Source organism: Molothrus aeneus, chromosome 2 (assembly GCF_037042795.1).
Source record: "Molothrus aeneus isolate 106 chromosome 2, BPBGC_Maene_1.0, whole genome shotgun sequence".
NCBI classification, from domain to species: domain Eukaryota; kingdom Metazoa; phylum Chordata; class Aves; order Passeriformes; family Icteridae; genus Molothrus; species Molothrus aeneus.
Window position 1 is genome coordinate 97256581 of NC_089647.1, and position 16033 is coordinate 97272613.

General features: G+C 37.9%; 1 protein-coding gene across 2 annotated transcripts in view; it reads right to left on the bottom strand.

Annotated features, from left to right (window-relative positions):
- Positions 1 to 231: 231 nt before the first annotated feature.
- Positions 232 to 16033, bottom strand: part of MID1 (midline 1) — a 169444-nt gene continuing 153642 nt past the window's right edge. The window contains exons 7-11 of one of the 2 annotated variants that reach the window (XM_066545352.1): positions 15739 to 15882; positions 7294 to 7455; positions 5070 to 5277; positions 3146 to 3511; positions 232 to 2504 (exon numbers count right to left, since the gene is read on the bottom strand). In XM_066545352.1, coding sequence (XP_066401449.1) covers positions 3163 to 3511; positions 5070 to 5277; positions 7294 to 7455; positions 15739 to 15882 — 863 coding nt within the window. In that variant the 3' untranslated portion in view covers positions 232 to 2504; positions 3146 to 3162. Of the gene's footprint in view, positions 2505 to 2862; positions 3512 to 5069; positions 5278 to 7293; positions 7456 to 15738; positions 15883 to 16033 lie in introns of those variants that run through there. The other variant, XM_066545351.1, reaches the window with a different exon arrangement.

Genomic DNA, 16033 nt, shown 5'->3' on the forward strand with positions numbered 1-16033 from the left:
TTGCTTTCACCTCAGCTGATTATTCCTCAAAAATCTGCATTTGTTAAACACAGCATTATATAATGTTACTTCATTCCTAGTCACAAAACTTTCAAAAAAAGGGAAAAATCCTTATCTAAGACTGCTTGCTACATTAAAGTACCATATTTTATTTTTATACAAGGATTACTTGTTCCCCCGGATTTCAATTCATTACTATGGACCATGCAAAATGCCACAGACCACAGAAGCTACATTTTCAAATGGAAGTTTTTATTGATTAATCAGGCATTGAATCAAGTATTGTAAAATAAACAGATTTTGTTTGTTAAAAAATGTCCAGAAGAATACTATTCATAGCAAACTTGTTTCCTCATTGTCATACAGAATACGAAATTTTCCAAGAAACAAGCAAAAAAGAAACACCTGACTAGTTGCTGTCACTTTGTCTGTGTATATACATATGTGTGTGTATACACAAATTGCACACTATATTTGTGCATATGCTGGTGTGTGTATACCCATACATATGTGTACATATATACACAAACATATGTGCACAGAGTACTGACTGAGTTAATAGGACATTGGAGAAATGTGGCTTAGCTCCAAATGAAGTATTCTGTGTTAAAATAAAGATGATACACCAAGGTCTGTAGATGAAAGACCGTCCCTTTTCCATTGGCCAAAACCACAATCTGTCTTTAGACTCATGCTCTATCTTTACAATGAAATATGTGAAATCATTTGGGACCTCTCCAAATTCAATGGTTGTATTTCCATCCAGCTCAATCTCTGCCAACATTGTATAAGCAAACACTGAGCAGTGTTTTCAGTTTATCCACTACTGAAATCAGCTTCTAGATCTAATATTTCTTGCAAAAGAGAAGACACACAGCCTTGCTACATGTACTTTGGTAATCACTCTTTCCTTTTAGGCAGAAACTTGGCAATAACCCTAGAATAAAAGTCTTTTCTTCATGCATCCTTTTATCACTGCTTTGCATCAGACATCTTCTATCAACTAATTTTCAAAATTTTCATACCATCTCAACTAGCTCCCAAACATCCCAGGCCAGGTCATCTGGGCATTGTATATCAGATTGTACCAGTAGCATTGTACTCAGATGCTTGGGGACTGATTTACTTTGTCATTTTTGAGGGTATACGTTTCTTGATTATTAATGATACTATGATAAACAGTGAGGTTCACTATATGTACACACTTTGTCTTTTTATGTCTACTTGGGAAAGATCAGTGGTTCCTACCTGTGAGCTATGGGATGCTGCCCAGCTGAAAGCCATGGTATCAGCAATACACTGCCAGATTTTTCTCCATTTAATTCAGCAGTTAGCAGGGCATGTAAAGGGAAATCAAAGAAACATGGAAAGGCATTTATTTTCTATTAAAAAAAACCCAAACAGGCATGTATGTATTCTCTTCATCTTGTTCATAAATTTTTGATATAATCATAAGGCAAACTGTAGTAGAGCTTTGTACCTGGAGAATCAGTATTTAAAAAATCTGAAGCTGAGCTTGGGACCATTTTATTTTGGGCCCATTACTGAACAAAGTGCATTAAAGCATCTTTTTCAAAAGACACCTAAAGCATGGTTATAAATTACCGAGCAAATCTTTAAAGCTGATATTCAATTTATCTTTTCTCTACACAGGCAGATATTCACCACTTGCATAGTAACAACAAAACACTGCAGGAAAAGCATTCTTTTAAAGTTGTCATATGCCTCAATCATCTCCCAAAATGATCATTTATACATAAGCATCGCAATAATTACAAAAAGCTTTTATCTGTAAAGAGAAAGAGAAAAAAATGCACCTGATTCAGCTCTGAGATAAAGTACATAGAACCTCTATTGCCTTCACTGAAGCTCTTCTACCAACACCGGGATGAACATTGGGTCTCCCTATGCAGATTTCTACTGCTGCTGAAAGCTTACTCTTTACTTTTCATTCACAAAGTGAACTGTGCTTTCCCAAACAACCTGGGACAATGATAACTATGAAAAAACTCCAGCTGCAGTGTTTCTCCATACAGCACATGCAAAACAGATTTCCTTGCTTTGTTGTAGACACTACACAGTGTATGACAATGAAACATTTGTATTTAATTTAAAACCAATGGTAAAGTGGCGCATGTCTCACTTCCGAGTGGTTGGCTGGGCTTGCTATGTTGAACCTTGTAAAATCAGCAATAAGCATTCACATGTCTGCCATCAGAACTGTGACATCTTCCATTACAATCAATCCTTAAATGATGCCGTGCTTTATCAAATTAGTCTACAGTCAGACCTTGGATTGGCTGCTCTCCTCCAGTGCTGCTGATTCTCAGAGATGGTATCGGGCTTCCACATCCTCAGTGATTCTATAAAGTTTCCCAAAGACGAAAGTGAAGCACTGGTAGATGAGAATACTGCCATCAATAAAATAAATCACCAGATGATTTATCCACTCACATTTCTAGGAGATATTCCACATGTTTTTTATGAACAGAGAGAGCATTGCCCTGTGAACAGAAGTAAATTAAACTTTATTCTTTTGCTGTGTTGGCGAGCTCCACTTCCTCGCTTGCCTATTTTTGTTCTTTTGGTCTGCACATTCCCATGTGCAAGGTAGAAATTGAGAGCTCTCACACTCAACAAGGCTGGTAATGAGACCACTAATGTTGCTACAAGTAAAACCTGAAGTATACTGACTTGTCCACTATGCAGTTTTCATCTTTCCAATTTTCTTCTATTATCCACTGTAAAATAAAATTATTCAAAAGGCTGATGAAACTTTAATTAAGAGGACCATGAATGTGCAAAAAACCCCCCCTCCCAAAAAACAAGAAGTCATTTCCCAGATGTCCATACTAGGCTTTCACTTTTCTCTTTTTTTTTTTCATTTTTATAAATAATTTATAAATCTTCCTGTAGGAGATGAAATACAAAACCAACCAAACAAAAGCAACTGAAAAAAAAGAGTTCTAAGGTATTATTAAAGCCACTTCTTGTCCTTCAGTACAAAATACACAGGAAGAGATTTTCTCTCCTTGTCAGTTTTGCCCAAATTTGGCAGCATTGTGTGGGATGCCACGTGGATCGCCAGCTCCGGGTGAGCTCCTGGTGGCCCCGCCTGGCCGCCCTGGAAGATGTGCCCTCCTACCTTTTGGCTTTCAGCAGTCACGCGAGCTGCTCGGAGGAGTCTAGGTGGTCAGGGATAGGCAAGCCAGTTATAATGGTCAAACATTTATTCCACACCGTGAACGTGGGGCACACTGGCTGGCCAAATGTAATGTCAAAAGTGTAAAGGTGTAGGGAGTTCAAAGCATCGTAAAAGGCAAGGGAACCGTTGTCGTAGTCCAGCAAAATCCCGACGCGCCGGAGGTGAGGCGCGGGCTCGATGGGGATTTCTTTGCTGTTGTGCCGCACCACCCACGTGTTATTGCAGCGGCAGAGCACCCAGGAGGCAGAATTCTTTCCAATCCACTCATGCTTCGGTGCTGACTTGTAGGAAATACCAATAGCATACCTGCAAAACAAAAGAACATCTCGAGGAAACAAATGCTTCCTGCCATTTTGTCTTTCAGTGAAGTCAAATGTTAGCCCAGAGGACTCACTGGAATGCCCCCGCCTCTTACTGCCCTGAGTTAAGCTCTAATTAAACAACGTTTCACCACAACATCTGCAGAGGCTTAATTAATGCTTTGTCTCTCTTTTGGGTCTGAGAGGTCAGGGAAACTCATATTATTATTTCTAGTTTGGCAGCTATGGCAATTTTTTTTGAGGGCTTGCCTCTGGTATTGAAAAGGAAGATTGTTGAATACTCAACAACTCAGGGTTTAAATCAATGCACCTCAAATTTCCCTTTCCAACAGATGAATACAGAGGAATTCATTGATTTTAAAATACACTGCTATCTGTCAGCTAATCTGATCTCTCCTTGCTCCTTTAATATGTGGCCCTGAAGAAGGAATGCAAGAATAAACATCAAAGGACACATTAAACATCTCTCTCCCCTCCCCCTGCCCCCCCCAATTTTGCCATTTTTAAATATGTTTTGCCAGATGTTGGTGTGGTTTTCAGATTCAAATGAACATTTTTGAGACTGGGTTTCAGGCCAAGTTAAGCAACTGTAGGTGAAGACATTTGCTCTGCAAACCATAATTTATGGCAAGATGTGCAGGGCAGAAGGATTGTGAAAATCCTTATTAAAGGATACTGAGGAAAAATACCTGATTTGTCATATATAACAGAAATGTAAAAGTTCCTCACGTTCTAGAGACACTACAGTATTTGTTGGACCTTCAACCAACAGAGATTAATCTACCATAAGGTTTTTTTCCCTCATTCCTTAGCACTGGCACAAACAGCATTTTACTTCTTTGAGACAGTGGGAAATACCTGAAGACCCCACTGATTTTTCCACTCCATTAACTTTCATCATGATGTCTTTGAATACCAAAGGATAACATCTCTTCTATTGACTAAAGGCCCTCTGAAATACACCCCTGTATGACACAGAGGATCATTCAGAAGTGAAGGAAAGCAGTCTTTTGTTTCCTGCCCCTTGCTTCATTCCCTGGGGCACAGACCTACAGCTCTGCTGCTTCATGTCCCCTTCCCAAACGCAAATCTGACCTCTGCCCCTGTTAAACTGGATCATCAAGTTGTCCTGAGTTTTATTTTTTTTTTTATAGTGTAGGACAGAAAATCTTCTACATTTAGTAAAAGTGATCACATTTACAAAGTTATCTCTATGTAAACAAGATGATGATCCCTCCAATTAAAAAAAAAAGTCTTAATATATACTGTATGTGGGTTCAAAAAAACAACCAACCCCAGCTGTGGAGTAAAAGTCCTGTGAAGGCTGCTAAATACAAAGATGCATAATCTGACAAGTTTATTTCTGGAGTCCAAAAGTTCTGGAGATTGGGAAACTCATCTGACAAACTATTTGAAAATGCATGCTTGGCCTGCCCTTATACTGTTCCTGATGTCTCTGCTACTGGTCTCTGTCAGAGAAACTGTGCCAGCACCTATGTGGTGGGAACCAGAGCTTCTTTCCACCTATATTTTTATATACGTACCACGTGCTGCCGCTTATCACCACTTCCCAGTAGTGCCGCCCGCTGTCGATGAACACGTTGCCAGCTACCCCGTAGCTCCCCTGGCTCGTGAATCGCTCTGGTGTGTGACTCTTCTTGGATGATGTTTCATCCCGCTCCACTGTCAAGTTATCATGAGACACTTTCAATTTTCTGTGAGCAGATTTGGGGTCCAGTTTAAATGGCTGACCTAGAGATGCAGAGACAAAGATGACAGAAGAATGGTTTGGCTTTGATTTTTAAAAGGAGAGTGGATTAGCAAGCCTCTAAGAAGCCCACAGGATTACATAACCATATTAATTTCCTCCTCTCAAGCATTCTTGAGACAGACTAACCTATCCAGCTCCCTGCAATAGCTAGTTTCTATTGCATTGTCAGTTTACTGTCAACTTCATTGTGCACTAACTTCCCCGTGTTGATAATCCCTGAAAAGAGCCCAGCATAATCATCATGTCCATTATCTCTGACCTAGAGGTAACCAGAATACTCTAATTCTTGCATGTAATTGAAACCAATATACATGCTAATAAAGGTCTGAGGGTTGCTTTTTTCACAGCATATTAGATTTAGAATAACTTGTGTTCTATTAATTCTCTAGGGGCAAAGCTCCATAATAACATCTTCATCATTCCTACAAAAAGTATGTTTTCAAATCCCACAAAATGAGTTTGAAAATAAGAAGAACTAGGCTTGTCTCTTTGTTCACTGACAGCTTTATTTGTAAGAAGCACAGTCAACAATTCAGGATTGCTTTGGAAGGATGCCCATGTGGTGCTGGATACTGTACATTAAAAGGAAGGAAGTGAACTGTAACTTGGTCCAAATAATATGGTGCAATAACATTACTCAGGCTGTTGCTCTTGGCAAGTATCTTCGGCTGTAGCACAAGCTTTGTAGACAATAACAGGAAGCTTTTTGGTAAACCAAATCTTGTAGATATATAAAGCCCACCAAAATTCTGACAGGCTTGCTCATTTTGTCAGAAAGCAGAACGATCATTTGCCTCCACCAAGAGACAACTAGAAGACTACAACTCCACAAATGGTCCAGCAAAGCACTTTTCTCTTCTTACTGTCTTGCATACCAAGGGGAAAAACATGTAATCAGAAGATTTGATGGCATGCTCAGAAAATTTAAATTAGATCTATCATGAAGCCTGCATGAGGCAGTGGCACACGTACTTAAAGTAAAATGTAGACTGTTCAGGGTTATCTACTTTTGCAATGTGCATTTAACTACATATTATGACCAAACATAGAATAAACCCTTTGCAAAATATTTGGGGGCTATTTCTTACTACCTGACAGCAGTAACATAACCTCCTTCCTGCCTTTCTGAATGCTTAGTAGCCTTTGTGTGCTGGAGCAGTATCTGAAGGATGTCTCTCTGTACTAAATTGTCTCTGGTCACATCACACAGGTTAATAGCAAACAGGAGGAAAGCAGAAAGGTGTACATGCCTTTCTCTTCAGACTCCCTCTTGCACCACTCACTACCATCCCTCTTCAAGCACCCTCCCCTACAATAAGCAGGTTTCAAAAGATGCACAAATTCCTGTGTTTTCTTTCCAGCCCTCAGAACTGCCCATGATGACTACATGACTGAAGGATTAGCTTGTGCAAGAGGAAAAAACAGCTAAAAACTAGTCTTAAAATTGCTATTCTACATCTGCTAATAATTTGAGTAACCATTGTTTTTTTGAAGTGGGATCTCTGACTAGTCTATCACCTTGCTGAACTCGATAAAAAATGAGGGGGTTGCAGCTAAGAAATTTTCCAGTGTCCTAAAAAAGAGATAATTCTGGAGGATAAAATTAGACTAGCAATTATCTTATGAACACCACAAAAATAAAATGTTTCACTGCAAACATAAGAAAAGCTTTTGCTTTGTAGAGAAAAAAGAATAGAGAGGATATTAAAACAAAACCACAAAAGAGTATTTTCAACCATTTCATGTATGATGGCTTTGTTCCTATATGATATTTTCAGTGATCAAACTACAGATATATCTCTCAAAAAAAACCCAACATATTTTCTGCACTATAGAAGACTAAGACAGTCTTGCATTGTATTAAATAAGTGGCTTTCATTTTGGAAACCACCTAAAAAAGTTGAGCTTATCTGTCCTCTTGTATTTTCCAAAGATCAGACCTGAAAGGAAGGCCAGAAAGGAGAAGACTCCGTGCATCCTGATCTGGTGTTACTCACTGTTTGTCTTGAGCTTGCCAGGCTCACTGCTGCGGCTGCCAGCCTGATTGATGGCCTTGACAATGAAGATGTACTTGGTGCCACTCTGTAACCCGTGCACCGTGTAGTGGTTCTGTTTGATATTAGGAACAATCATCCAGCTGTCGGCTGAGTTGCATAAACCTGCAATTTTGAACAGAGCACATCAGTCATAGCACACAGAACACACAGAGGGACATTTAGAGCATTCCCAGGCACCCAACAACCAATATGAGCTTTGCTTCTGTACCTTTTAAAGTGTTGTTCCATTTACTGAGACACTACTTAAAGTCGCTAATTCATTTTATCAACCCACAGCCAAGACACCTTTTAAATTCTTGCTATGTGAAGTGAACCATAAAGAGTGGGCATTTAAGAAATGGCTCAGTGGAGACACTAGCAGTCTGAGATTTTTCATATCCCAGCACAAGGCATTCTTTATTGCTTAAGAACTGGAGGATTATGGAGATCCCATCAATCTACTGTTTGGATTAATGAACTCAGTTTAAACCTCAGAAAATGAACGTGAGCAGTAAAGCCAGGAGGGCTGGGGAGGCACCTTTGCTGACAGTCCCCAGGTATGCATTCTTCAGAACCTGAAACAAATCATGGGAGGCCAAACAGGGTAGAGCATGGGCTTCAGGGAAACCTTTGGCTCTTGCACTTTAGACTTTGCCAGAAGGTAATCTAAGCCAGTAAATTTAATGGATGCAACTTTTTGATTTATGTCCTCATGCTGAGATGCCAGCTGGGAAAGAGATGGAAAATTTTCCATTTATAAACCTTTTTGGTTTATATTTGGTTTACATTTGATGCCTACCACAGAAGTATAACACACAGGAAATAAGTAAAAGAAGGCAGTACCAATATCATAAACAAATCAGGAAAATACCCTATTAAAATGAACTTTTTAATCTTCGTAAGTTTTTCCTACTGTGATATAAATGCAATGGCAGTCAATCACCCATACATACAGTTCCATCACTGTATATTTGGAACGGCTCCTGGTCTAATGGATTCCCCAGCCTTTTATTGTAGATATTTACATAAAAAAATAACATTTATGAAGAGTATATCTATTCACAACATTTTATATGGTTTTACAGCCAGAAATAGATAGATGCAAGTGGAAGTGTATCCATGTGTGCACATATGTAAAGTTGGAAAATGTAACAGAGAAAGACTGACAGAGTTCTTGGCCTCTGTGTTTACTGGGCACAGAAGATATTATGGAAGCTGTTGTTATTTACAGACAGCTTTCAGCTTTTAATGAATGTTCTACCAGCAAGCCACTCATGAAGACAATCTTTTAGAACTCAGTAGTAATTCAGCTCTGTATATCAGACAATATCAAAACTTTATGTAAAATAAAATTGAAAGGCTACTGGTTACAAAACTTGCAAGAAACAGATCTGTGATAGAGGTTTGCAGACTCATAGACAATTCATGGGCATACTGTGAGATTCCTTCCTAATGTGATATGTGCTTTTCATAATAAATGACCATTAGAAATAGAATTTAAATTCCAAATTTCAATCTGAGTATTATGATGTTTGTGTCTCAAAATTCTCTTGCAGTACAAAGCATTTTTGAGAGGCAGGCAGAACAGAGATTCATCCTGCTGTGCAAATGGGTAACTGTGGACAGTTTCAGGTTAGATTTATACTATCTTGCCACTTAATGAAGAGCTACAATGCCTAACCTATTTTTCTGTGCTCTGAGGAAAGGCAGAAATCAGTGAGTAGCATAGATGAGGTCTCAAATTTCAGGTATCTAAAATGATGTGAGATGAGTCACTCATCTGTAGATAATTTATATATATATATATGATTGCATAGAACAATTATTTGCCTTTGTCATGAAGAGAAAGAACCCACTTTATACCCCATGGTAACCCCACCACTTGTAGTGAACTGCTTAAAGCAACATCCGTCCATGTCTTCTCTCACTGAGCCCTACACACCAAATTATAGTTATTTTTTTAGGCTGTGTGTGAATGGGTTTCCTATGAGGAAGAAAGAAAATAAAGGAAGCAGCTTCCTGACACAAAATATTTCACTGACTACTCAGAGGAAATCTCATCTTTTCCCACTTTGCCACAGATATTAATCGCACACTCCTGTACCTGAACTACCACATTGATTTTGCATTGAGACTAGCCCTTACTGGTGCTATTGCAAAGTAAATTAAAGTATGTTAAAACAAAAATAAGCACTGCTTTTAAAAGAAATTTAATATGATCAAGGAGTCTTTAACTAAAATGCCTCTGATAGGATACCAAATAACAAATGACAATAAACAGGATGGATACAGACAGTGGGCCTAGAAGTGTCTTCTCCAACCACAACCACACTTTGAAAGCAAGTTCTGTAGTATGTATAAGCCATACATAAACTGCCATACATATGACATAAAACATAATCATAAACTGATTATGCAGACATAGAAATGCCTAGAGTTTTGGTAACTCATCTAGAAACTAGTTTTGTATTATTCACTACAACTCTCTAATGGGCCCATTTTTAAGACTTCCATTACACTTTTTACGATACCCTCCAGAGGCTGATTGCTCCTTAACAAAGTATAAAACTTTGGTCCAAATAAGTATATAAAGAACAGTAAAGGAACTGTTGCATTGCTATGAGTCTCCTCTTGAGTTCATGCCCTCCTCCTGGGTATGTGGATTTATACATACCAAAGAATCACTGAAGGCCTTACCCACCCTAAACCTGCACAGTCAATAGAGAGAGCCATTGGAAAGTTAACATTTGATGGCCAAGGTCCAAATAGAGTATTTAATTTGAATTCTATTTCATACAGTAAAGATTAATTCCAAATGTGGCCATGACCTGACTCATGTTCTAGAGGAAAGCTCTATCTCTTTGATGACAGAACACATCTTAAGTTTCTTTTCTTTGTCCTTCCACTCTTAGGCATCCCAGACTACTGATTTGCAATAAATGCTGGATGTGCAGTGACTGACTTGGTTATTTTACTTGACAAACCTTGTTGTCTTAAAAAGCTCAGCTCTTGCCTATGCACCAAAGGGCTCAACGATATGTTCTGGTGCTTTCTGACTGTAAGCTCTTTGATAACAGGCTTTAAATTGTACTTTGATTCAAAAATCCTGGGAATGAAGTACTGATGATGCCAAACTACAAGTCCAAACTCCTTCAAAAGGGAGAATAGTTACTTGTGTCAGCCAAGTTAAGCATTTACTTATGAAAGAATAATTTGTCACTGCATCAAAGGAATTTGTCTCCAGTTATGCCCTGTCAGGACAGCCTTTCTTCTCTAAATACAAAAGAATATGATTAAGGAAGTTCAGGGAAATGAACAAACAGCCTGATCACACTGGCATCCAGGGGAAGTGTTTGCCCTCTCAGTTCCCTGCCGGTGGCAGCAGGTGAAGTGGAAAGTACACATCTCCTCACTGGTGCAACAGCAGGAGCCAAGGGTCTCCCATTGTATCCACTCCTAATCCAGGCTGCATTCAGGTTTCTTGTTTCAAAAACCCAGGGCTTTTTACAGGGTTATGCAGATGGTAAAACAATGTATTTTAAAACTGTAGCCTACAAAAATGCAGAGAATTTAAATTACATCCTGGAACGGTGCAGTGAGCACAGTGATGTCCATACAGGATGTGTGAGTTTTCAAAACAAGTTTCTCAGAGTCTAGAGGTAATAATTTGTAAAGCTATTTCCCTGGTGTTGGCTGTTGATGCACTTTAAAAAACAGATGGGAAAAATCCCAAGGTGTAAATCCTCCTAAAATTTACACTGATAGATTTTAATAAAATATATTTTCTTGAAAACTGGGAAAGGAGCACAAAAGTCATGGGAAGGTTGTTTAATCTCTTGAGTATTTTAATTATTGTAAAATGTTTTATTTAAATAAATTATTACCAATTCAAATTGGAAATGAAAATAAGGTAGGTGAAAGTAACAAATAGCTCTCCACCTCCACTATTCATTCCCATTTGAAAAAAAAATATGTGCAGAATTTCTGAAAAACACATTGATTTTTCTTTTTTTAAGAAATACAGTCTTTTTATAATTTTAAAGATGCAGAAGTTTTCCTGGTTTTATCCCAAATTTGCTTTTTTGCCATTAAAAATTCTCACTAAAATCTCTAGTAGAAATCTGAAGACTGTAAGGAATCTTATTAAATTTTTTTTATTAAAATAAAACTTCCAGAAAGAGGCAAAGTCTAGAATATTAAAAAAATGATTTGGTGAATCATAAATTCACTATTTTTCATTAAAGCTTGGGCTCCTAATTGTCTTAGGTCCTTCCAAAAACTTTTATCCTCTCTCAAAGGAAAGAAGTCCTGTAACAGTGAAAAGGTTCTGACAGTAGCACACTGTACCCTTCATAGAGTGATTTTTTTAGAAATTAGACTATATAACTAATTATCCCTGATTTCTTGTACAAGATAAGAGAGAATGATTTGCTGCTCTTCATCAAGAAGGGAGAGATGTATTTTTCCTGAAAAATCTTGCATCAGAGCTAGAGAAAAATTTGAACCGTCCTGAAACACACTTTAACAAATCCATGATGTTAAAAAAGGGCATACTCAATGAATACTTCAAAATCTATTGAAATGGGGTAATGAAATTATAATGCATGTTAGTTAGCTCATGACAAAGTAATTTTAAAAGCTTTTACCATATTCAGATTGCGGGTGATTAGCTGCCTCTCAGAAATGCAAATGTACAAATGGTATAACTCTGAGGACAACTGCTTTAGTAAAAGCCTACTTAATCTAGAGTTCTGTATAGCTCTTATGCACAGAGCAGGTCTGCCAAGCATTCAATAGCCAAGAAGTTTGGCCACATTTGGAAATAATCTTTCCTGTATGAAATAGAATTCAAATGAAATACTCTATTTGGACCTTGGCCATCAAATGTTAACTTTCCAATTTTTCAGTTAATAAAAAAGAATATAGTTGATTATGTTGGATAGAAAGTATACTAAAAAAACATAGCATTGCTTGTTTTTGTTACTGAATTCTTAGCAATCTTGGGATGATATATGCCTCTGGTGGGGGAAATGTACTGTGAGTGGAAAGTGCAGTCAGGCTGGCTATGTGGTTTAAGAAACAGATTCCAATATAACAGCCTCCATTAGCACGGTAGGTGGGTATGTATGCAAAGTGATTCCTACTGTCTCCAGGGAAAAAGCTTGTGGGTTTAATGCACTACTTGAGCTACTCCCTGGTGACTAATTCATAGCTAAAAACCCACAGAACTGAAGTCAGTCTATGAGCCTGTTTACATTATCTGCTATATGCAACTCACAATACCATTGGGAATTTCTGGGATGTGACAGAGAAATAAAAATACAGTTATGTGCAACAGCATGTGTATGCCATAAATACGAGGAAATTTTTGCTAACCCAAAGTCTAAAACAGGATTAAAAAACCCCAAAACACAAACCTATCTCCAGTTCATCAAAACTTGAAGGCTGCAGTGCAACACCTGTTAATGTCACTTACAGTGAGAGCAGCTCTCTGTTCAACAGCACTAGCAAGGTACACTGTGATATTCTAAGAACAGCCTTGGAAAGCCATTTGTAACAGGTGTGATGTTAAATCCTTCTGCAGGATCAAGTACAGAATGTAACAAAATGAATAATCATCCAAGCAGTGTTCTGAGGATGGGATTGACAGGGAAAGAAGAAATGGTCTCAGGATGTACCAGGCAAGGTTTAGACTGGATATTAGGAAAAATTTCTTCATGGAAAGACTGGTCAAGCATTGGAACAGACTGCCCAGGGAAGTGGTGGTGTCACCATTCCTGGAGAGATTCAAAAGTTATGTGGATGTCACATTTAGGGCCATGTTTTAGTGGTGGACTTGGCAGTGTTAAGTTAATGGATGGACTCAATGATCTTAGAGGTCTTTTCCAACCTAAGTGGTCCTATGATTCTGTGATGTTAGTGGGTAAATCTCCAATACCAGTGTAATTTGGAATGGTCTGGGAGAATCTCATATTTTAGAAACCCAGGCAGATTTGTAGCATGTTGGCAGGAAGATCACCATTGGAGGGGTTCAAGTCTATATTAAATAATGGTATTTAAAAAAAGGCTTTACAACATTTAGAAAGGCCTTTCACATATACTTACACATGCACATATTTAATGTGGGTTAACATTATAGCTTTCAATTAAACCAGGATATTTGCATAAGAATTAGCTCTGTTAAAAAAAACTCAAAACAAAAATCCAAACAAAACAAAATAAAACCAAAAAATATCACCAAAAAAAGGAAGAACCATTCTTTCATTTCTTTTTATTTTCATTTAAGGTCTTCAGAGCATTTTGTAATTAAGTTTCTTACAGTGTTGATTTGTTTACTCTTCAAAGTTTTAATTAACTATTTTTGCGAAATGATAATATGAAAGTTGAGACTGCATACTGAGCACCTCATGCCATGCTTGAAAATTATAATGCATCCCTGAAAGCAGACTTATTTATATATGTTTTTCAGATCAAAGCTTTCACCTCCACATGGGAAACCTACACTACAGCCTAAAATAGAAATACCTTGTTATTTATTCACTAGTAAGCAAGGAGTAAAATCCCACATCCCAAGGCTGTGGAAATAGCACACCTTTTGCTTCTGCCATGTTCATACATAATGTGCAAGTCAATTATTGAATTGACTTGCACAGCATAAAGCCATAGATAAAAATGGACTAGAAAACAAGCAACACCAGCTTATCATTGTCGTCTCTGCTTGGCAGTGATTTATCTGATAACGTTTTCCATCCTTATCTACCTTGCTTCAATTTTTGAAAAATTACTATTAGACTTTTTCATTATCCAGCTTGCTCAGATGTAGAAGCATGTGTTGAAGTTTGTTTGGGCTTTCCAACAGCCTTAAATTTTGCAGTGTGTTCTTCAAAATCAGACTCTTAAGGGAAACACTAAATGGAGGTTTTGACAAAACATTCATCAAATTTTCAATAATCCATCTTCTTTTTCTCAGTCAGTCCTGAACACTGTAATGCATTCACAGTATGCTACTTAAAAAAGGTATTAAGATGCCAGCACATGAATCCTCACATGTCCTTTCAGATGGCTTGGAAAATAAACTCCTGCTCAGTGATGGAGAGGATGAGGTGCACACAGTAACAGAGGAGTCAGTGGGAGAGTTTGGCTCAGTACTCAAACTTGGCATAGACCATACCATTTTTCCACTGACATAAAGCATGTAAACATGCCCACAGCACTGACTTTCATCAAAGTATCTCAACAAATTTTCTTCTTATAAAAATGTTTTGCAAGAAGAAAAACATTTCTGCCCTGAGTCACAACTAAGCCTATCTAGCTCAGTGCATGGCCAGGGTATTTGATGCTGGGGAAAGATGAAGGTGTACAAAGGTTTCAAGGAACAGGGAAAGCACACACTGATCATTTCTCACCTTGCTCTCTCAGGCATCAACAGCTAACAGCTCTGGCAATTCCAGAGCAACTTCATTGCAGTTCATTGCTCTCAGTGTATTTTTCTTGCATGATCTGTCCAGGCATCTCTTGAACTCAAAACACACCAACCCCCTGTGGTGATGAGTTCCCTATCTAAATATGTGTTGACTTGAACAAACTCCACATTTTGATTGATTTGGTTCATTTCAGATTCCTTGTTTAATAAAACAAGTCTGTGTCAGCTAGTGGTATGCCCATTAAATATACAGTGACCAGGAAGAAGTTGAATGACTTCTCCAAATTCATAGTCAAAGACCCCAATGATTCCAGAACACTGAATCCAGAAAAGTTGACTTCCTGACCAAAGATTAGACAATATATTTTTTTCAGTGAGGAGAAGTTATTTAACAATAAAGCAATCAAAAATCTAATTAAGTAAATTCAGCCATTAAAGAAAGTCACAGACTGAAAACATTGAGTGTACTCATAAAAAATGTACTATAATACAAAATATACAATGTTTGTTAATCTCATTTTAAATAAAACCAAGTTAACTTATAAATTGTTGTTCCACTGATGTTTTCTGGCTTAGCCTGTAGTTCAGTGAGATCTATGCTTTGTAGCCTTGAAGACAATAAAAATCAGACGGAAGGACTTAATCTGTATTTCAGACAAAGGTCCAGATGTCAAGTTTATATAAATGACAATGGGGCTGCAGTTCTAACTAATGACCAGTTCAACACAGGCTCCCATGTGCACACTGCCTGACTAGTGCAGAGAATGGAACTGAGATCTTTGAACTTGCTACATCTGCAAAAAGGGACTTGGGATGCCTTTTAAAATCATTATTGGTTTGGATTGAAAATTTTGGCTTTAAATCTTTCTAGAAAATAATTTTTTCCTTTTGTACTTGACATAGGAGTGTATTTATCTTTAAAGACACTTGGGTTTCACAGAAACCATGAGGGAACAATGAGAAAAGAGAAGGTTTATACTCACTAACAACGTTGGCTTGTCCAGTGAAGATGGTGTACTGCAGCTCATAGGAAACCACACAGAACTCATCATCTGATGTCCAGTGCACAGTGATGGTATCATAGGAGGCTGTACAGAGCTCTTCTCGAATGGTGGGAGGGTTGGGAGCTGTGAGATACAACACAGCAGGCACAGTCAGGGATGTGCTCCCCTCTCCCCTGAGATTAGGGGATGTAGTTGATGTGTATGAGATTGTAGAGGTATCATCCAACAGACTTTTCAACAACTTTTCGCTAATTCCAGTACTAACTTTGATTAT